Raw genomic sequence first — 23,731 nt, 5'->3', positions numbered from 1 at the left:
GACTCCGGACGACACCGACGACTCCGACGACTCCGAACGACTCCGGACGACTCCGATCGACTCCGGATATTGCAGCGCGGACCTACCTTCCGGAGTCGATTCCGAATTTATCGGAGTCGGATCGGAGTCAACTCCGGATTTTTGCCAACTTTACCCATCACTACACGCAACACATAGTGCGGGAATAAATCACATGAGCCTCACGATGAAGATAATCATCACACACACACACACACACAATGTGCGGTGGGGTGTTTGATTCGGCACTACCATGAAAGCTAACCAGGGTGTAAATAACGCCATTTTTACCTTCTTTTTTCCCTTTCCACGTCACCTACCAAAGCACAAAGAAGTGAGAGCACGCGGTAGGTCACACTGGAGCAGCAATCTTTTGGCGCTGACTCTGTATATCTGTGGGAGTATAAATCGGTGAGCGCAATGAACGGAACGGCCATCCACCAACAAAGAGACATCCACAGCAGATGCATACCAACCAATGCCTCCTGGTACGGGTGGGGGATGCACAGAACATACAGTCGCAGCAAAACATGACGCTTGATCGAGGTTACATAGACGACACGGGACCGCGTGATAGAGAGCAGCTAGCATGTAAGCCCCTCGCTCGCTCGCTTCCCTCGATGTGTGGGGAGAAAACGGGATTTTTACACGCGCTCCCCCCGATATGCGAATTGGGAATTTGCCCGTTCACTTGGAAGGCCCGGCTTTATATAGATCACGGTGTGCAAAGGAAAAGTCGGGCCAGAGATCATGCGAAACGAACGATTACCAACGGTGGTGGTTGTGGTGGTGCTGTGGAACGTTTCCCTTGCCGCCGCTTCCTGCTTTCTTTCCCGAAAACCCGTTTCTGCTTTGACACGGCGGCGGTGGCGGCAGTGAAGTCGCTCGCGATAGATACCGTTGCCCCCGGAGATGGTTCCAAGTTCGAACCAGGCGCGCGTGTGTGTATCGAATTCACCCATGTAGCGAGAAAATAGTGAAAAATAGACAGCAGTCTAGGAGGAACCCGGTTTCCAACGGAAGTGTGCTCAATCGCTACCAACCATCGCACCCCAACACACCACCACCAGCAGCACCGGGGAGGAGGTGATAATCGTAACAGATCTAATAAATTACTGCTCGTGTGCAACTGTTTCTTTTTCATGCTGTGTGTGTATATCGTGTATCATCAGCAGCAGCAGCAGCAGCAGAGGGAGAGAACAACAAAGTTCGAAACTGACTGTGAAGTGTACAAACACGCTACTTAAACTACAATTTTTGGCTCCCTAAATTGGGTTTGAAGAATCAAGCCCGATCAAGCAATCCACCAGCAGCATGCCCTAACGATTTCCAATTTACAGTTCCCAGAATCGTGCTGGGGATCTGCTGTTTTGCGATTCCGCAAGTGTCCGATTCGCAAGAACACAGCGCATCTGTTTTTCTATCGTTACTTCCACGTTTTTTTGTTTGCCTCATTTTGAAGACAGCGGGTAATGAGAAATGGCAAAATGGCGTTGGCACCGTTGTTGCTATGGATCACTCACAGAAATAGAGCTGCTTACGCGAAAAAAGATTACGCGTGCAGTGACGCTTTTGGCATGATTTGCTTCAAGAAAACGCATAAAAAAAGTGACCTCCCCGCCATGTACGACGAACCATACTTGATGCGCCAAAGAGAGAGAGAGAGATGAGATGAAATGATCAATCGCTGTGGAAGCCAATGAAAACAATGCAACAACAAAAAAACGATAAAATGTACACCGAGCACACTACCGCACAGCAAAACATGCAACCCCATGCTGGCCGGTCCCCCCCGGAGTTGGCACCACACTAACATGCACGGGCATGGGTCAGGAGAAGAAGAAGGAAAAAAACACACGCCCAGACACCGAGTTTTTGGGGTGAATTTTGGGGAAAGGAAAGAAAAATAAACCGTAACCGCCGCGTAACGACCGCGTAAGCACAAACATTGACCAGGGGGGCGCGACGAGCGCGAAAGACTTGCAAATGATGGGGTGATGATCTCATTTATTTGCGCGCTTGTTGCGCGCCAGGTAAATAGAAAATGTTCAACACTTTTGCGTGTACCAGCAGCAATGAACAGCTAAACAACAACAGCACAAAATCACACCACCAACAAAAAGAAAGAACCGCTTCAAGCGAAAGCAGCTGCTGCACACACACACAGTAGCCCACCCCGCCCCCGGGGGGGGGGGGGGGTAACCATTTATTTTTATGTTTATTTACCTTTCAAACGCGCGACGGGAACGTCATACAAGGTTCGATTTTTGTTTTGTTTTTTTTTTTTTGGGGTTTGTTCGTAATGGAGATTGCAGTTGGCAAAAGGCTGCCAAAAAGGTAAAAAATGCTGTGGTTGGAAATGGCACACACACGAACGGAATGATGCTGCTGCTGCTAAAAATTGGGTTTTAAAAATAAACTAATTAGCCTTCTAGAACGGATACAGTTCCATCCAGTTGTTGTTTCTTCCCACCCACACGAACAACACAGACACACACACCCAAAAGCGTACATTTTTCCAACGCATTAAGCTTCAATTAATCCGAATCAAAACCAATCTGCCCCTCCGAGGCCCCTCTGCTGCATATTGTATGGGGGGGAAGCTTCCCGTGCGGCGCGGCGGAGTGTTGAAATCAAAACCAGCAAATTAAATCTTCATCACCCCGCCAATGCCCAATTCCGGAACCAAAAATAACACTCCAAGCACCACCGCACCAAGCAAATGCCCGTTAACAAGATCATCTGCCGGCAATTTAAGTTCCTTTCCTCTTTTTTTGTTTTTTTTTATGTTGCTTTTTATATATTTTTTGTTCGTTATGTGCGCGCTTCAATTCATCCCTTTCGGCGAGCGAGCGGGACTCGGAACCGAGAGATCATCCAATTAGAGGCCAACAATGGCGCCACCCCGTTCGTTGTTGGGCTCCGGCAGAGCGCGATTTGCGTAGCGCCGCAGCCGCCATCATCCGCAACGGAGTTTTTGATTGATCTGGCTTTGAGTGGCCATGCGTGTGAATGTGTGTGTGGAGGAGTGGGGAGGAGGAGCTATTGGTATTTTTTAAGCCACACTTAATAATAGAGACCGGAGCGGCAAAAACAGCTCGATAACCGCCGGCGCTAGATAATTGCCATCATTCATCCGGCCACTTCCTTTCGCGGAGTGTGTGTGTGTGTGTGTGTGTGTGTGTGTGTGTGTGTGTGTGAGGTGCGCAACAAAAAGGCCACTGAAAAAAGGGTTCGGTGCGCCACAGTGCAATGTGCGGTCGGCGTCAGAAGCAACATCATCATCGCGGCGGCGGCGTGTTTGCATTTGATTTCTAGCATTTTCGATACCGCCGAAAAGAGGACGCAACGATACAAAGCGCAAAAATGCAAAGGAGAAGTTTCGTGCGAAGGGGTTTTTTTTTTGTTTTGCTGCAAAGCGGAGCGGACACATCGCGAGCTTTCCATCGATAAACAGGCAGTACCACAGTGTGGAACTACTGTCAGACAAGTTCGCCTCGCCCAACAGGCTGCCACAAACAGCAAACCTTCGCCGCACCCGCAAAGACACAACACAACTCGAGCGAGCACAAATCAATGCAGCGTGTGTGTGTGTCGATGATCGTCCTTTGGGACGCGATGGCGCGCATTTATATGCGCACAAAACCACCGAAAAGCCGGAAATCGAATTGCAAATTTCGTACCGTCGTACGTCGATGTTGCTTTGTCGACCGATGCTGCTGCTGGAGAGACACAGATCATAGCGTTTGCCACAGCAAACAGCACGTCACACACCACCGTCATCCTGGCAAGTGTGGCAGGGAAATTCGTGCACGTTTGATGAACTTAAACCCCGTGTTCCGCCACCGTGGTAATTCAATATTCACACATACACACAGACAGCATGCGCCGTGCTTTTGAGGTAGTAGAATGGCTCTTTTGGGAAAATTGGAAAATTGGAAATCAAAGCGCACAGAGCAGCAGCAGCTGACTGACGCTGGGGCCCGGGTGGTGTGCCGATTCGTCACGTTTGTCACAATCGCATTCGAATAGAGCGCCTTTTGCGCCGGGAGGGCACTTTCCAGCAGTCCCTTCTTCCTGGCTGGATGATGATGACAGCGCGCATTCAGCGGCGCCGTGGTTGGCAGGATAAGAAAAAAAAACGTTTAATGAAGCATTCAGTGTCGTTCGCCTCCCCGCGTTTTGCCCGCGGTCCTTGCATTGATGAAAGGAAAGCGAATGAAAAATGGTTCACTTACTGGGGCTGGCTGGGTGAGAATGCAAAACTGTTTTATATCCTCCCTTCCCACTTCACCCGGCGGCCCGGCAGGAGCTGTTGTACTGCAATTGTTCAAGATCCGCGGGGATGCAGCAGCAGCAGCAGAGAGCGCCGGGGGGGGGAATTAATTGCCACCACACTACTACTGTTGTTTATTCAATTTTGTTTCCAACGGTCGTCGGCGGCGGCTAACACACTTCATTCAATAGTGAGTGTGCGATTGTGTTACAAATAGGCTTCACTTCCCAAAATCCTTACTGAGTAAAATGCACACACACACACACACCGTGAAGTGTGCACACGTCCGTCAATGTGAACAATGCGAACTACCGGCGAGAGAGAGAGCTCATTCAAAATGGCTTTGCCCCGGGTTTCCGGTTTTCCGGTTTTGCGGATTTGTCACACAAACGGATATTGTTATTATTATAGTGCTTAGAGTCTGGGTGGGGTGGAATTAAAATCAATTACTACGTTTGCGTCGCCATCCATTAGCAGAGTTCGGTTGTATGGCCGCCGCAGGGTGACACGCATCGATTTGAATTGAGCGTAGCACAACGCAACCGTAACCGACGGAGGGGAACGGCGATTAACTTTCGTCCCCTTTTCTTCGGGATAATACTTCAGCAATGTGCCCGGAAAAAAAGGTTTAGAGTGCCGAAAAAGGGCGAACATTTCAAGGAGCACTGTTAGGTTGGTCATAATAGGGAAAATTTGTTTTGTGTAGCATTTAAATAATAACTACTCAGATAGGGCCCAATATATAATGCTTTCGTCAAGAGCTGTTAAACGGTAGCTATGGATAGGCATTCAATGGTTTAAATTAACCGTTTATATTCCCCATGTGAAGTATGTGAAGTAACTTACTTACAATCACAGTTGATTTCGTACTTCTGGAAATAACCGTGGAATCAAGTAACATAATAGCAGCCACTCATCACAGAACAATCAAATTAAAACTTCGAATAAGATGGATTATATTCGGATTTGATCGCAAGACCAACAGTATGTGAGCTCCAACGCTTGGCACGGCACCATGGGAACGCCCCGACCAATACATCGTTATTAATCGGTTTTATATTGCGCTCGCCACGCGCAGCCGTTTTATTTCCGCCTGTTTTCTTTCAATCCCAGCGCCCAAAACGCAGAAGCGTTGTATAAATTAATGCAAAACGTCTGCACCAGCCAAGTCCATCCTTCTGTGCAGTGAACCAATAAACACATACACACACACCCTCATTTGTGGCCTTCTCCGCTTGACAGGCATGATAGATACATCTATTTTTCGTTCTTCTACTTCTCCAAATTGTGCTCAACATTCGATCAATCACGAACATGACAACTATTATTTGCCCGTGCCCGCTTGACAAGGGTTTACGCTGCCTCACTCAGCGGGCCCACTTCTTCCCACATCTTCCTGTCTATTTGTCAGGCATTGTAAATTGTGTCTCGTTGACACAGGCACAAAATTATAAATCAAGTACGGCGCACATGAACGAAAACGCCGAAAGAGTGTGCCTTATCGTGGTGATAACGCATCGGGGGGAAAAGGTGTTCAAATCTTAATTATAAACCGTGCTCGAAATTAATTTCCATACTTCATCAACCCGGATCGGACCCGCGGGTGGGGTGGGGTGAGTGGGGCGTGAAAATATGCTACCGAAACCACGATAACAGCACACCAAACACTGGGAGAGCATCGGAAAACAATTGCCGTAAATACCGGCAGCAGCAGCAGATGCCGCTCTGCGTGTGTGGCCTGATAGAAATCCCGTTTGCGAATAAATAATCGAGATAACGAGCATTCTGCACACATGCAGCACATCACGCGGCACAATGGCCCTCCGCCGATTGTATGCAGTTTGGAAGTGCCGTGCGAAAGGTACGACTACGGCGAGCATATTATCGCACTTTCGGAAGCACAGTAGTATCTCACTACGCAAACATATTGCACCATGTGTCCTTTTCGCTTGGGTCCTTTTTGGGGGGTGGGGGGGGTCGAAAACTTTTCCTCCAAAAGCAGATGCGCTCCCGAAACACACAGGAATTGGCTCCCGTTCATGTCTGGGTTTCGCGCTTTCATTACGTTGTCCCATGAGAGGAGAACTGGGACGTACTTTCTCATGGAGCGAAAACCCCGTTGACTAGCACGAACGCAAAAAGTGATTCTGGAACGGCCAACGAGATCAACGTGTTTGCGATACAACTTCCGGCACCATTTTACAGCGAGCACACACGGGAATGATAGTTTTGGCCGACAAAACTTTCAACGGCGCCCCGATAATGCCCGCGATAGCTTTCACCCAACATCATAACGGTCTTAGCAAACTATATGCTAGGGATAACTTTCGGGCGGGCTTAGCTTATGCCAGCAGCAGCGGGGCCGCACAACACACCGACGCATTAAACCACTCTCAACCGAAAAAAGGGATCTGAAATCCCCCTTTTATGTAACATTCTCACCCATCGCACACCATAGCATTGTTCCGTGGTGGTTGTGTGTACGTGCCGGGGGAAAATTCGTATGCAATTCCTATCGAACACAGCCAACTCGATTTGCTCGTTCAGAATTCATCGTTCATGTCAATTCGACATGCAATTACTACGACGACGAAAGGATATGGCGCAGAATGGAATGGTTGGAGGCATCGGAATGATCCGGTCGGGGGGAGAGAAAACGAAGCACACACACACACACACGACGGTTGGATTAAGTGGAAACTGTAGCATTTGATTAAATCGTTTCCCCATCTCAGTAATAGCGCCAGGATCGAGCAGCAGCAGCAAGCAGCTAGAAAGATGGTTGTATTATATCGTCTGGTAGACGGGGCCGGCAGGGGCCGGGTTTATGAGAATAATTGAATTGCGTCCCCTCTTACAAACCCCCGTCATCCCGCCCAACACAGTTCAGCCATCAGTTTGCTTCACACTCTATTCCACCGTACAATAACATAGTGTGAGAGTTAACCTCGCGCCGTGGCACAACGAAGGGATTTCGATTTGGAATTCCGACGACGACGACAACGGCGACTTTGCTCAGTCGATTACGCTCACGCTTGGTCCCCGGACATCGATCCTTTTTCTTAAGGAGAAAGCAAACAGATGCAATAAAAAAGAAACACACACACACCGGAAGTCTGAGAAGAGAGGGTGACACATTACGCTACCTTACACACAGGGGGTGGTGGTAGCGCGGACGGTAAAAGACTTCCGCCTGTTTCGCATTTCCACGTCCTATTGTTACCCACCTCAGTGGGATGAATTGCCAAATGCAATTAGATCCTTGTTCCGGGGTGAGCTACCGCAAACAATTAAGGCGTCTACACTAGATGATGGATGTATCTGCCACGGTGGTGGTACCGGGAGCACCGTCAGTGCTTTGCCACCGCTCCCCGTGAAGAGAGGGAAAAAATAGTTATTCTTTCAATTTTGCCCTGCCTGAAAGCAATTAGGCCTGGGTATAAGTGCGGGCTGCTTCTTCCCTACACACTCCTCTCCTCTCCTCCGTCCCACTGGATACAGACGGAGGGAGAGAGAGAGAGAGGGTTATAATAATACCACTTCTAATTTGATAACCACAAACAAATGGCAATACCAGGAGAGCGCATATGGTAGATGATTTCCACTGAAACGGTACCGACCATGTGTGTGTGTGTTGTGTGCCACCAAAACATGATTCCGGCGGTGTGGGTGCTAAAACAAAGATACACAATGTTGGGAAGGGTTTACACCTGCCACCAGCTGTGCAAAAGCACCGTAATTATGTGGAATTTTCGTGCCATTTTCTGCCGGTGGTGGGGATGTCTTGTAAGGGTTATTAAGCACAAAAATGATTGGATTAAAAAGGACCTGTTTTATTGTCGTTGAGAATGTTTAGTACATAAACATAAATTAAAAAAAAACATTACAAAAAGAACAACTTTTAAGCACAAAAGAGTTCCATCCGAAATTATTCAAATTAATTCGCACTGTGGCAAACAACAAACCCTGCAAATCGATCGCATCGCAGTCCCATGTCCCGATGGCGATGACTTCCGATACAGGACATGTTGCAGACAAATCGAATATAGCTGTAAAATCATTTTTTATCTGTCCTTTTTCCTTCCCGCTGCTACCAACTCCTGGACTCCAACCAAACCATTCGTTTGGGACGGGGAGGACGACTCCGAAATTTGAACATGCAATCAATATGCGAAAGTTGGACGTACAAACCTCCTGATCGGGCGGTGGCCGCGGCCTCATCTCCCGCCTCCCTAAAAGCAATTAGCAATTATTCTTCAAATGCCTCACGGCCTGTCGTCCCGCCGTACAGTACAGAAAGCGAGGAAAAGCCAGCACACGAACACGCGAGGGGGACATGCTTTTCAATTCGCCATTTGCATGCAATCAACCACAAAAGCCAAAATCTGCAGTGCTCCTCTGGTCTGGGCTTCTTTTTGCCATTTTTTGCCCCCCTCCTGTGGGGAGCTCTTGCACTCTCTCTCTCTCTCTCTCTCTCTCTCTCTGAAAATTTGATATTTTTCCCAGTTCGGGTCCTTTTTTGTCGGTAGAACATTGAGAGAAAAACTCCCGAGAACGAGTCCGACTAGACCATCTCACTCTCAATAGCTCTCGCTCTCTCTCTCTCTTTCGATGTCACGCTCGAACCGGAATTGTTTTTCGATTCCAAGGACCTGTGAAGCCTGTCCGTGGCAAAGGATGGATGTCAATTTGGGGTCCTTTTTTTGCTTTTTTTTGTTACACACCAAGCCAAAACCCCATGTCCGTATACAAGTCCGCGCGCGGGTCTAAATGAAGCCATTTTCCTTGTGCGTGTGTGTGTGTATGTTGAAAAGCGACCGGAGGGACGAGGCCGCTGCATCGAGGGAGCGACTAAACAAGGGCATGATGCATTGTGCAACCGTTCAACGACATCACGCGGCGCGCCATCGCCTAAAAGTAGCCTTCCCCCTTCCTCGTGTGTTTTTCTCCTCCACTCGCAGCAAAACGTCTGTGTCCTTGTTTTCGAATGTGTTTCATCGTTGGCATTGTTGTGGGGTTGTTTTTTGTGGCATGGGAGAGAGAGAGAGAGGGAGAGCGAAGTAGGCGAACAAAAACTACCCTCTGCACCACCGAACTGGCCACACAACAAGCGCCACTGGGAGGGGAGACGGTTGAGGTTTGATGCAAAAGTGCAAGAAACCGAGCGAAAGGATTTTGTTTGTTTTGCTAATGTGCCATTGGCAACGAGTTGCGGGGGGGCCAGGGTGGGTGTAGGTAAATGGCGGCGAGCGCATATGCATGCGTTTTATCGGTCCCTGCTTTTTCAACAGTTTCAACAACTACCATGCAAACACACACAACACGCTTGTTGTTTGTGTTTTGCTAAAAACTGCAACCGATTTGTGGCCAATTCGTCGAGCGCCCGCGTGGTAGCTGGTTGGTTCGATTTTTTTTCCCCCGTTTGGTTTTGGTTTTATTTTCTGCGACAATTTCAAGCCCAGAAGCACAGACGTGGATGCAAAAAAAGCAGAAATTAAAACACCAGTCACGTGTTGAGCGATCCAGGAACGCAGAACGGGACGGACGACCAACCAGGAATCGATGACGGTTGGATAACAGGTGCAAAAAACAGCCTCAACCTGTATCATATTTCCATCCAGTTGTATTTTGTTTCCCCTGTTAGCAAACGGGGAACGGCAGTACAAAAAATGGGGGGGGGGAGAAATAGTTTTTCATCGTCCGGAAAATCGTTAGTTGGGGTTGGAATTTGGAACCAACCAATTTCACTTCAAATTCGTACTTTGCGTCCTTTGGCACAGTGGCATTAGATTGCTACAGCTTTGGAGTTTGAATGCTGTGTGTCATGTGTATGTGTAGGTCCTACATCATGTGTACACCCAGCACACAATCGGCGGAAAGTGTTGTTTACTCCCTTCTCTTTCTTTTTTTTTGCAAAAATCTCATCAAACGATCGAAAAAGACATTAAAAAAAATTATCAAAAACACAACACGCAACAACCGCCACATGCAAGTCGCTGTAGTGCCAAACATTCCAAACACACCTACACCCCCACATACATACATACATGCATACATATAAATATATCCCAAGGTTATCGAAAGATCACACCACACATAACGCCGCGCTCGGCACACTCAGTTTGGTGTGTGGCACGTTTTTATTGCGCATCCAAAAAAGATTCTTTCCACCCACCCCCCATCATGGGGGGAGAACGACCGACCAACCAGGCACCCCTTCATAGTTGGTGTTTTCGACTTTTTTTTTGTTTTTGGGAGATTGCACTCGCCTCTGGAAAAGTCTGATTTTTCAACACCCTTCCCCATGCTGTTATCGCGCCACCACCATCCCCCCCTTAGGTTTCAGCAACAGTGTGTCAGCGATCTCCACACCAACACACACACACACACACCGAAACACGCGGTCGCCGCGGTCGGATTGCGTAAATTAACTCTCCACCCAAAAAACATTGCGCGCTCTCTCTCTCTCTCTCTCTCTCTCTTTTATTGTCCCGGAGTTGATGCGTGATAATCAGTGTCAGGGGCCACGGAAACAAAGGCAACGACATCGACACAAAAAGAAAAAGCAGGAAAAACCACCACACGGCGACGTCAAACCGTGGAAAATATGTTCTCTCTCTCTCTCCCATATCTCCCACACCAACACACACCCATCTGCATCGGAATGATTGCTCACCGTTTTGTGTCGCATGGGAGATTGTGTGGGCGAGGAAAAACTCGCGCTCATCGCCGAAAGGACAAAGGACGACACCACCACCACCACCAGGCGTCAAACGCGGGACCGGAGGAGACGTCAAAAAGGGCAACATTCTAGGAGCGCAGCAGCTCATTTACCTTCGTGTCTGCAGAGTCTGCTGCGTCCATGTAGCAGCGTGTGTGTGTGTGTGTTTTATGCTACGGAAAGATTAAACAACCAACAGCAATGTCGGAACAAGTGGGCACGACGAGTTTCCGATATCGTCCACAGGGCGGGCGCACACGAGATGGAGCCCGGGGAACTGTTTGTGCGTCACATTGCGTCAATCGAGCAGTCTCTTCCTCATCTATTGCTGCTCTATATGTGTGCGTGTGTGTGTGTGCAAAACAGGGGGAAACAGACTTTACGACGCCGTTTATTATTTTGAAGCCGTTATCGCGTTATCTCCAACGACCACCGATACAATGTCTCGTGCGCGTTCGGTGTGGCTTATTGGTGAGCCACCTAACACCACCACCACCACCAGCCATCAAACAACACCAACATACGCCACCCCCCCCCCCCCTCCCTACGCTACTGGAGGAGGAAAGGTTGTTGAGTGTAAAGGTGCGGTTGCCATGTTTAAAAAGCAATAAAAAAATCATTTATCTTCCACGACTGGCGACGTCTGTGGCGTTTTGCACGCCTTCCCGTGCATTTTTCGGATGAATTATGCTTTTGGCCTGTAAAAAGAGGGTTCAAAGATACGCATACACACACAGAGGCACAAATAAGTGACCTTTTGTAGTATCATATTGCTGGCATCGCTTCCCGAACAGAACCCCGTTTGCTTCCTGCTCTATCGCACTTTCCCATCGGGTAGCGGGCGCCCGAATTTTAATATTCATCTAAGCTACTCGAGCTATCATTTATCTCTCCGTGTCCTTTTTTTATGGCGCCTGTCTTTTAATGCTCTCTCACACTCTCTCACCGTGACCAGAACACAGAGCGACCAGAACGTCGTGTTGCTGTAGGAGCGTATCACACACCAAAAAAAAAAAAACCCCAACACGTTCAAAATTAAGTGCCGAAAGGATAAGGACACAACAGCGACATTCCTGTGGTTTGCGTCCATTGCAGCAGATACAGACGACACACAAAGCGCCGTCGTGCTGTCGCTGCAACGTGCAATTTGATGCCGCAGTTGGCCGCCACCGCGACGACGACACAAGGTGGAAAAAATGGATACTTTATTAAGGGCTGTAAGCATTACTGCACACAGCAACGCTCCCCGCTTGCTGGAAACGAGATATTGAGTGAATGTAATTGAATACTCCTTAATACACACGTATACCTTCCATTTTGGGGTTGGATGGGGCGGCTTTTTCGTCCTTCGGTCGGGTGAAAGGGTTAGCAACTTTTATTCAATCTCCCGAGTTTTATCGCCAGCTTTACAACTTTGGCCCAACAACCATCGAAGGACAAAAGCTGCATGTGAGGTTTTATCTTTGGCCATTATTACTCTCTTCCATTCTTTACATGTGTGTGTGTCTCTCTCTCTATGCAGATCGGCAGGATTACAATGAATATATTTCTTATTTTCACCTACTCCTATGCATATGCTACACTCTGTGTGTGTGTGTGTGTGAACTGCTATGAATATGCTTACAGTTTCTCATTAAGCTCTTCAACAGGATGATGATGGGAGGATGGCGATAAGAGAGCTAATCAACATGATACGATCGTGGCACGGCACAGATAACTAACGCTCATGGTCCATGCAGTAAAAAGTGATGACCCGAAAGAAAGGAGGACAAACCGTTTAGGATACGGGTGATTGGCCAGGTTCGATAGGGCGTCCTCTGTGCGTCCTTAATAGGAATGTACGACCAAAGTTGGGCAGTGATTGGCCGTAAGCTGAGCAAGTGATAATGAAAATTGGAACCCTGGGATTACATGTTTTAGCATAAAAGGTTGAAGTATAATGTTTTACAAACGAAGCGATGTGTCATTGAACTTCCCAACGATAAGTACACGTTTCGTTCGTCCAGATAAGCTCTTTCTATATATTACATTCAGTTCGTTTAACAGTCATTGGGGCCTTTGACGATATTAGACAGCTTTTTTACATGGAGTTTGACATGTTTGGCGGCTGAATTTATGTCAACATTCCATAAAAAACTACACACAAAACTAGCATGCGATTTTTAGCTCAGATTATTTAAGCCTCAAGGCTAGAATTAGATTCGAGTACCTGCTCGAAAAAAACTCAAAACAAGTGTTTTCATTTATCCCAAGGTGCATTAGAGATCAGATTGGGGGAATTTAGAATCAAAGTGTATGTAAACCAGGTACTCTCATAGCCTGTTTTTTATAACCAAATTTGAACGTCACCTTTTTGACAGAACGGATGAAAAGTTTTGCTTAAACCGGCTTTCTGGTAACTTGACGAATACATAAAACACTCCTAAAATCTTCATTCAGAAGCAGAAGCGATAAAAATCTTCTAAATAATTATACCTTGGGATAAGCCCACCTGTATATTATACCGACATTGATAGCTGCTCGAAAACTGCTATACAATTTAAAACAGCTGATAAGCTAAAATTTCAGTCTACGTTCTTAAAAGGGAAAAGTGCCAGGATGACAATTATGAACAATCGTATTAAAGTTTCATACTAATAATTGCCTAAAATTTGCAGCCTTCTTATCTTTTCACCCTATATAACTAGACAACAATGATAACGAATGAAAGCATATTTATAGGATCCAAAGTGTTAACAAGGCTAGTTTCATGACGAAACTTCAATCAACAGCAAATGAATTCACCACCACCCCCCGACGATGATGAAGCTTCCCCCGCTACGCCAAACTAGGAGCGAAAATAATTCAAAATTCATTAATTTATTTCAACCTAGTTTTCCCCATTTCCACCCGTCAAAACCAAGCGTTCGTGTCTAGGCAGCGAGTCAGTGACAATTTTTGTTTTTATTTTTGGCAAACCGCGTGCCTTTACGCTCTCTTTCTCTCTGTCTCTCTCTCTGTCTCTTACTCTGATGTGCGCGAGCGTTTGCTTTCGGGCAGACACAACGACGATGCCCTTTTTATCAGAAGAAACAACTATCAAACGGTGCTGGCGGGGGCAGACAGCGGGGGTGGTATATACCGACAGTACACACGGTGAACGATGGTTGACACTGGAGCTATGTTTTTGTTGTGAAATAAAAAGCAGTAGCAACAGCAGCAACAACAACAACAACACTAGCGCGCGGAGTTTGTGTGCAGTGCGCACACGCAGCAGCACACGTTTTGCTCTCTCTCGCTCTCCTTTGCCCATACACACACACACACACATACGGAGCGGGTCCAGTGGCTCTCTCGCTTCTGGCTGCAGGCGCAAGTGAAGTCAATTTGGGGGTCGATTTGCAACTGTATTACATCGAACACACATACGCACACGCGCGGGAAAAGGAAGGCGCTCTCTTCTTGCACTTTCTTTTCGCGCCAGTCAGCAACCGAATAAAAGGGCAACGTCAAGAAAGCACCCCCTTTGGTCACACCACAGTTAAAGGGAGATATTACACCAACACACACACACACACGCAGAAACATATTGCCCGTGACGGGCAGCAACAAACGTAACGCAACAGAAGCGACTTTTACAGAAGCGAGAGATCGCGTTTACATCGCCGCCCATCATCAGCCTCCCATTCCCCATTTATGTGTGCGTGTGTGTGTGTGTGTGTGTAAGTGCACACCGATGAAGGCAATGATGATGATATCATCCACCATTGCCGCCGCCGCAGCCGCCACACACTCGAGAGAAGTTTTGTGGATCTGCACTCTCTTTCTCTCTCATAATTGCTTGATGGCCCGCCGGCGCTCATGAATGCACCACCCAACAGGAGTTGGTCGCGCTAGAGTCACCCTACCAAATCATCCCCTTTCTTGCAGGGGGGAGGGAAAGGTACACACACACACACACGCGCGCGCATACATCTTCAACCTCAAACACCGCAAAACGCTCAATCTCTACACATGTTCGGTTGGTGGTGTTTGAGCATATTACATTCTCTCTTTTTCTTTCACGCGCTCTCTCTCTCTCTCTCCCCCCTGTGCCCTTGCAACAACGAAGGGGGACCCAAGTTTTGTTATAGAAAATTGATCCGACCCGACACGAAAACGCGTTTTCAAGCTGCGCTGCAGAAAACACGATGTAACACCCAACCAAACCCTCCCTCCCTCCCACACGCGAAAGCCTCTCAAACGCACCTGGTCAATATACGGTGATGAGCATGTGTTTGGCTGTGTGCGTATATGCGATGGTTTCTGCGCGTGTTTGCGTACACATAGAGATACATGAATGAGCACACACTGTACGGGTGGGGGTTGGAGACCGTGGGGGGTTGGTAGGGGTAGGGGTGTGCGGCCACCTTTGTGTGTTTTTGTTTGCGGGAAGAGCGAAATTTTCACCTCCACACCATCCAAAAATGCTCTCTTCTGCGTGTGTGATTTGATTTCGCCTTCGGCTTCGAAGAGATGACGGGTAGACGACCCCGCGGTGGGAGAGTTGGGTCGATGAGACAAACATACACACATACGCACACGCAAGCGAACGCATATTTCATCTTTACTGCGGATAATTTATTTATTGACTAGCGTTTTATTCGCCTTAATTGAAACGGTTAATTTATAGACTGTTTGTGGTGTTGGTGGTGCGTACTGCGGGTACATCAGTATCACCCATTGACCCCAGTTATAATGTGTGTGAATGATCATTTCGGGGTAGGGGTGTGAATGAAACATAAACACAGCACCGCAACAAAAAGGGAATGCGCCATTGATTATGTTCATGGGGGTTTTCTTTGTTGCAAGCTTACTAATTGTACATCGATACGATGTTTACAAGCGAAAGCGTCGCACTCTTTTCCCCAACAATTTCACCGGCATCATTTGCATAAAAGGCGAGGAACAATCGTACAGATCCCCACAGACACGCAAAGGGTCAAACAGTGTGTAGCCCAACAATGGCAAAGGGCCACAAAGAAAGAAAAACCCCCCGTTCCTCCAGAGCATCGATTAATAAATAGTCTCGCGTTTTTTTTTTTTTTGTTGTATCACCTCACCGTTTCTTGTTGCATAAAATAACGCAAATCGGTCTCTTTACGCGGTGTGACAACCACCAATACACACACACCGGGGGGAACGACGAACCAGTTCCCGTGTACAAGGCAGGAGAGAGAGAGAGCGAAAAAGCACGCACGAGAGAGAGAGAGAGCGAGTGGAACGAGCATCGAAGATTGAAAACTTGCCCAAAGGGCATTAAAATAAACTCGTAGCGGCTTTTTCGGGGTTTTTGCGGCGAACGTTTGCGTTTAACACACCTGGACACACTACCACCCTGCTCTGCTCGCCTCTGCCGTGTTCTGTCATTTCTGTCCTTTCGGCGCGCATCGTCCTTTTCCCCCCTTCCGTCATCGGGACACACTCGGGCAAAAAGGGCACACTGATACAAACGCACACACACACACAAACACACATTAAAAAGGGAGGTATAGGTGGCGCTTGCTGGCACTTTCGAAAAGACCAAGAGAAAGAGAGAGAGAGAGTTAAAATATAGGAGCCTCTTTCCCTCGGGTGCACACACGGTCACGCCGAGATCGATCAACAGAGAGCCCAGGCCAAAGCGGTGGTACTTAAATAATGGATTACATTTACATAGCAGCCACACAGCAGTGTCTGTCTGTGTGTGTATGTGTGTGCGGTCCTTTGTGCACTTAAAGAAAGGCGCAAGAAAGTGGCACTTAATTCCGTTCCGTCGACCGAAGGGCGGGCAGGATGCAGGAAAGGCGGAGACCGGGAGCGTTCTTGTTAAAATTAGTTTTAATGACCATAGCATAGCGCCCACAGGGCGAGAAGAAGCTAGGCGGCTTTTCGAAGGGTCGATCGATTACCACAACACACGCTTCTGAACCTCATCCCTCCTTGCGCCAGCGAAGCGACAAGGGTCGTCGAGGCGCCGGTGGCGGCGATGGCTTTTTATCACACTTAACACCACGCAGACACACACACACGCATAGAAACACGGTCTTAGCAGGCGGCATCCACAAATTATACAGTGCCAATAAACCGCCACACGGGTTGATTGAATTTCTCCGGCATCGATCGATTAACACGCGCTGGTGTGGTTGCTGTTGTTGTTTCGGTGTGTGGAAGAGATTTTCCATTATATCTAGAACATCTTGCGTCACCCGGCTTCTTCCCTCTTGCCGAACACGGCATTGCATTTTACAACCAGGCAAGGAAGCTCTACATTTCAAGTGTGGCAGTGAGTGTGTGTTTCGGCTGTTTTAAACCCGCTCGCCGCTGCAACAACTCCTGCGGCAGAAGCTCCTCGTCCAATGTGTGACGCACGCGGATTGTGTCTAGGGGAATTCCCCTTTTTTATGCTTCTCAGCTGTTTCTCAGCCAGCCCTCGGGTGCATACAATGCCAGCACAGAGCCCGGAATTTGAACGCTTCTTTCCAAAGGGCCCCGCCGCTCCACCACACACACGCACACACACTTTACACATAATCGACCAAAAGTGCAGCATATGTGTGCGCGCGTGTGATGCATTTTCTCCCTCCTTTCCTTTCTTCTTCCTGCTTCTCTGTATGTGTGTGTGTATGCGTCTCTCCCATCTAGACACACGCACACACACAAGAGACAGGGCAGAAACGCAAAATCAACGGACACGATTAGTGTTGTTTCCATTTCCCTTCTTTTTTTCCTTGAGGAACGATCGGCGGTTCGGCGTCCGTCCCTCTCCTTACCCTTCCCGGCTTCACCCGGCTCTGTGGGACCGGTTCTGCATCGCTGGAAGGTGTCAGCAGGGTGGTTGTTCCAGCCAGACCGGAAAATGCTAGAAGAAAACGGTTCGGCTGACGCTGTGCAACAAAACCGGAGCACGTACGCAGTTTTTGGCCGGCAAACAACCAGAACCGGGGTGAGAGTCCAGAAAAAAAGCCTCCGTTTACAACAACAAACCCCCTCTTATTACGAAGACAGCATGTGGGTTGTGTGCGTTCGGTGGTTCGGACAGAAAATGCGTCGCCTCCCCGCCGGGGCGGCGGCGGCGGCGGATGCAGTGGTATCAAGCAGCGAGCAGGGACAGAAAGAGAGTGAGTGCCCGAGGCACACCCACGGGAAGGGAAGGAGGGCAGCAATGGTGAGAAGAAGAAGTAGAAGAAGAAGCCAAAATGCAAGAGAAAGATCACACCAATGCACACCATTTACCGGCCCAAAAGGGCAAAAGGTAACGACAGCGGTAATTGTTGCGCCTGACCTTTCTTTCTTTTTTGGTTCCACACAGCATGGAGGCGGCGATAATTGCTTGTTTTTTGGGAGGGTTTTTTTTTTGGTATCTAACGAGCTAACACAAGATCACATTTTTGCTGACGCAATGGTGACGGTGGGGGAAAACAGAAACGATCACGGGACGGGTTTTAGAGGTTGAGTCGCAAAAAAAAACGAACTCAAAAACTCGGAAGCGCGCCTTTTCTCAAAAAAAAAGCTCAAAAGCCGCGCTGGGACACATGTTATTAAGTGCCGTGTTATTATCCTTCGAACGCTTCGCTGCGTTCAGCTCGCTAATGATTCGCCACAACACACCACCGCAGCCTATTTTGCCCTCCCCCTGCTGCGAGATGGATCATTTCCGCTTACCGGCGGGCGCCGGAATCGCCGGACGCCGGAAGGAAGTGGCGGCGGCGGCGGCGGCACCGACCGGAAAGAACGTTCAAAATCGATCGCTGTTGTGAGTAGCAACGCAGCCGCTCGAGATGCCGCTGGATGCTGGATGGTCGATCGCGACCTGCACAGATTATACCAATCCCGACTGATTGCCTCTTCCTGTAGCCATCAGCAACCGGAGCCCACCGCCAACACCACTACCGCCGGCCAAAAAGGTACGAAGCAAATGGTACGAGAACGAGGGATAATTTGGGGCGGTAGTTTCTGTTTTGTAATGAGCTCAAATGAATATTTGATTACAGCAAACTCGATTTAATGCCGCGCGCAAGCGTCTAGAGTTAATAATCGCCCCGTCATTTTTGGGGTGCTTCTGTTGCTGCGCCTTCTTTACCTTGTCTGCAATGAAGGAAGAAAAAAGGCGGGTTGGTGGTTATTACATTACGCACAGCAGCGCAGCATCCAAAACCATTTGCAGCTTCTGTGTGAGCGCGATGTACAGCACACGGTCGGGGTACGGACGCTCACCTTTGACGCCGTGGAGAGTGTGTATCATTGAGTGTAAAAGGTAATAATGAATTAATCAAGGTGCAGGAGAATAGCCTTTCAATTCAAGGTCTTCAAACTCAAACTGTTTAGCAACGTTTTCAATTGTTCTGTTTACACGCATTGTGTGAAGCAGAACGATGCATTATCATGTAGTTTCGGAACGTTTGCGGCAATTAATCATACATTAAGGTATGTTTTTAACAGGCCTGATTGCTCTGCCATCGATGGGAAAATCATTGCATAGGAAAACACTTCCGATACGATCGAGCTTTGTTTTTAATGAAATGGTGTTGCTCTATTTGAAATGTGAAGAAGTAGGCATTGCACGACGTTTCATACTTCCGAGGAATGCTACGCTGGGACGTTTGTTCTAGGATTGGGCCAGCTCATTGGTAGATAATGTAACATGCAACACGTGTTGAAGAGCTTATCAGCAGATAATTCGATCGGACAAAAAAATTGTAACATAAGAACACAATTGAACATATCCTTGTAGCGTCTTTAAGGTAAAAAAATGTTTCTAAAACGACAAGCAAAAAAATAAATCAAAAAACAAGCGTTGCGAAACTTACCTTTGATGCTGCTGCTGCTCCGGCCGTCTGTTTGTCGGTGCCGTTCCTTCGTCCGCTTCCATTCTCCGCGGTCGCCGAGGACTGGCCGGACCCGGCTGTCACTGTACCACTGCTGCCCCCGTTGCTCGTCACTGTGCACCCTTTCGTTGCCTTCGGGCCGGCACCGGACACGGACGAATGTTGTTGCTGCTCTTTGCGCTGTCCGAACGCGGAATGCTTCTCGCTGCCGCTGCTGCTGCTGCTGCTGCTGGACCGCATCGAAACCGTTGCTGCGGACGACCCGGACGAGGCAGGCGACGACGTGCGGTGCGTGTTGCTGCTGGCAGCCAGGACTGACCCCGTGGCACTCCCAACTCCCGACTGGACCTGCTGCTGCTGCTGCTGCTGCTGCTGCTGGCCGTGGTTCTCCTGATTGTCCTCATCGCTCAACGTGAGCCCGGCCGGCGACAGGACCGAGACGCGCTTCTTGTTCACCAAACGCGACGGTTTGCCGGGAAACTTGGACTTGCCCATGGTAGTCGAGCTGGTCGGCTGCGGGCTGGAGGACGGCTGCGGCTGCGTTCGGGCGCCAACTTGCTGCACATTCCTGTCCGCGGCCACCACCGCCGGGGGCGGACCGTGGGGATGCCGTGCTGCCGCAATGTGGTGCACTTGGTGATACCGCTGTTGTTGCACAATTATTGCGACCGTTCCTTTTCGATTACTGGCTCTCTTTCAACAACAGCGGCCGGACGCCTCACTTTTTCACCAGCAGCACAACAACACGGTGCATTGGTTGGAAAATCTCAGCACAGTGGGCGCACACAACACAACACACACACACACACACAGAATGAGAAATTACACGCACACTTTTACACACGCGCGAGATTGATGATCAACTGTGCGATCAACGGACACACACGGGCACGGGCAAAGATGACACGGTTTTATTTTTAATACCGACAGCAACATTTAGCGCAATGGCACATGCTGACGACAACGATTAGACTGCTCTCGCTCTCTCTTTCCCACTCTCTCTCTATCGGCCTCTTGAGAGCACGTACACAAACACGCATACACACTCGCGCACTTCAAATATCACACCTCTTTCGCTTGATGCACGCACACAAACGCACGCCCAATCTCTCTCACACACACATAAACACGCACACCGTTGTGGGAACGGGGGGACGACGGTTTCCAATTTTTGCGCTCACTCTTTTTTTTATTGTTGAAACATTTTTTCATTATTTGCATGTGTACACTCCTTATCTAGCAGCGGATTGTGTGCGAGAGGCCCGAAACGAAATGACAATACCGTAAGAACCGCTTGCTGGCGCTGCCTTTGTGTACACTTTTACGAAAATTTCATCCACGCTACTGCTGCTGCTGCTCTGGCGCAGCTGCTTATTCGCGCGCTCCCTCTCGCTCGCTCAAGCGCGTACTGTCGCGCACTCTTTTCAGCGCGTTTGCTTCTTGTGCTTCAAAACTACAGCTTCGGGCGAAGGGACCATATGCGTACTCACTGCTTCTTACTTCAAGCATATGCGCACACACATTCACGCACACACCTAGGACGCACACGCACACACACCACACAAACGCACGGGGGTGCGCTTTCCTTTCCATGCACACCGCACTACTGGGATTACAACACTGGGGAATGCAGCAGCTTCCTCTGCTAATCTGCTCAGCTGCTGCTGCTGCTGCTGCTGCTGATTTCCATCCGCTGAATGTTGTTTTTCTTCCTTTTTTCGCTTTTGACAGCTTCACTCTGTCACTACTTCACTGCTGCTTTTTTATTTTTGCTTCTTCTCCCGCTCTAGCGCACACAAAAACCTTTCTTTTTTCTTATTTGCCTTTCTTTCGCCCACAGTGGAGGAAAGCTCCACTAGAACAATAGATTGGACACGCACGCAGAAATATCTTTTGCCGTGAAACGACCCTCACGCGAGCGACAGCAATTGATACGTGGGTGTTTGCTGCTCCTAATCACACAACGCAATCAAAACCTGCATTCACACAGGCATCACATGCACATACACACACGCACACAGATTACGTGAAGGTTACTACTGCTTCTATTTTGCTCTCACTCTCTGGGTGGAAACGTGCTGGGTTCTGAAAACGGCAGACCGCTGCTCCGGCCGCTGCGTATCCGCTTGTTGTTGTGTTGTGACTGCCGTGAGCATATTACATACAGTATGCTCAATGCTGCGTGCCAGGCCGTTTCACGCGCAAAAATGCCGAGCTCACGCACACCGGTGTGCAAAGCCTTGAAGATTGCACCAACACTACCACACACGCAGAGCAGCCAGGCTGGTACACAAGTTTGGTTTCGGGAAGCCATTATGCGATGCAGTGCAATGACACCGCAAGAAGGAGATTCATTTAATGTTTTTAGTTGAGCCTTGGTCTGAGGTTTCAATATTTTGTTCTAGTTTTGAACGTTTTGAGCATTTTCTGTCAATTTAATCGTTGCATTTTAATGTTATTGCATGAAAATATCCAATTCTTTTCCGTATTCAATCTGCCAGTTATTTCACCGTTGACCAACCTGAGTTTCATTCAAGTTGCACGCGAAACTTCTATTGTGACAGTAAATTGGGTTTATGGCAGCAGGTTCAGTTCTTCTCACTGCGCGAACTGGAAAATGTAAAATGAAAAAAATAATGCAAGTAGCATGATTTCTTCAACAAGGCACGTAAATTAATCTCTTTCTGTTCTGGATGCTGAATACAACGTATTTTATCAAAACAATATATTTTTTTATCAGCCATCTTTAGACAGTTGGCACACGACGATGCAACCTGAACTATATGCTCCTTCGCACTGTTGACAGCACCAGAAAAATATTTGTTTACATTCGGAACGGAGCAAAGTTTTCGATAAAAGTTATAGAAATTAACCAACTTCACTTACAATTCTGTGATTTCTGTGATAAAATACTCTACGGTAAGTTGCAGATATTCATCTCATCAAGCAATTTCGGCTGTCTGTGTGCAGCTTATCACGTTTGTGCCAATTCCCCGATGACCTCATCGATCGATTTCTAACGGTACCACCTAATTTCCACCTGTTTCCAGAGATTTCCCATCCTCCGTCATCCCGTCCCAACACCAACATGGATGCACTGAACGTGATCGAGAAGCGCATTGATAATCTAAACCAACTGCTCGGCCCGCTGCCAACCGATGAGAGCCAGGCGGAAAACCTAACCGATGCCATCCTGTCCGCGTCGTCCTTTCTGCCGTCGGCCAGCACCGGCCACCTGGCGGATGGTGCTGCCCGTGGCGCCATTCTCGAATCGTTCAAGCGCAAGGACGAGCTGGAAGCGTACCTAGATCCGGCCTACCTGGAGGAAAAGCAGGACATCAAGGCGAAGGAGATGTACATCAACACGATAGCAAACGATCTGGCCGGGACGTTCGAGACGCTGCAGAAGATCAAATCGCTGGAACCGACGCTCGGCGCGGAATACTTCCGCAATGTGCCGGACGTTAGCGAGCAGCTCAGTGCGATGACGAAGACGGCCGGCGAGCAGAAGCTGGCAAACGAGCTGCTCGAGGAAAGCCTGGTGATTGCGATGCAGCGCTACAGCGAGATCCAGAGTGGGATTAAGGATTCGCTCAAAGCCATGACCGACCGGTTGGACCAGCTGGAGGAGCGTCTGGTGCAGAAGAAGAAGCAAGACAAGGACATCTAAAGGTAAACTATGTAAGGACAAATTTGGAGAATGGGACGAATAGAGGTTGTAAACTGTGCTTAATTGTGGCAGAGAGAAAGAGCAAAAAGAGAAAGAGAGATAAAGATTTATGGATGGCTTCTTGTATTATGCCATACTAATAAATATTGCTAATTCGCTTAATATGTTAACTAATCGCAAGCGTTCATTTTAATTGTGATATCATTTGTAATGGGAAGTAA

General features: G+C 48.3%; 2 protein-coding genes across 3 annotated transcripts in view; one reads left to right on the top strand and one right to left on the bottom strand.

Annotated features, from left to right (window-relative positions):
* Positions 1-22,009, bottom strand: part of LOC120895604 (histone-lysine N-methyltransferase trithorax) — a 121,081-nt gene extending 99,072 nt beyond the window's left edge. For both annotated transcript variants that reach the window (XM_040299107.1, XM_040299108.1), the window contains exon 1: positions 19,823-22,009. In XM_040299107.1, coding sequence (XP_040155041.1) covers positions 19,823-20,335 — 513 coding nt within the window. In that variant the 5' untranslated portion in view covers positions 20,336-22,009. The remainder of the gene's footprint in view (positions 1-19,822) is intronic.
* Positions 22,010-22,623: 614 nt separating this feature from the next.
* LOC120896691 lies at positions 22,624-23,684 on the top strand. The gene is made up of 2 exons (XM_040301018.1): positions 22,624-22,759; positions 22,891-23,684. Exons 1-2 carry the CDS (start codon positions 22,624-22,626, stop codon positions 23,508-23,510), a joined length of 756 nt encoding a protein of 251 aa, XP_040156952.1. The 3' UTR covers positions 23,511-23,684.
* Positions 23,685-23,731: the final 47 nt, after the last annotated feature.

This window comes from Anopheles arabiensis, chromosome 2, assembly GCF_016920715.1.
Source record: "Anopheles arabiensis isolate DONGOLA chromosome 2, AaraD3, whole genome shotgun sequence".
Classification (NCBI taxonomy): domain Eukaryota; kingdom Metazoa; phylum Arthropoda; class Insecta; order Diptera; family Culicidae; genus Anopheles; species Anopheles arabiensis.
The sequence above is the reverse complement of the archived record's forward strand: the minus strand, read 5'-3'. Positions and strand labels throughout refer to the sequence as shown.

Excerpts from the sequence above, each read along its gene's own strand:
- LOC120896691 (XM_040301018.1), top strand. The coding sequence starts at position 22,624 with ATGCTCCTTCGCACTGTTGACAGCACCAGAAAAATATTTGTTTACATT. Across the intron at positions 22,760-22,890 it reads CTGTGATAAAATACTCTACG|AGATTTCCCATCCTCCGTCA; the intron begins GTAAGTTGCAGA and ends ACCTGTTTCCAG.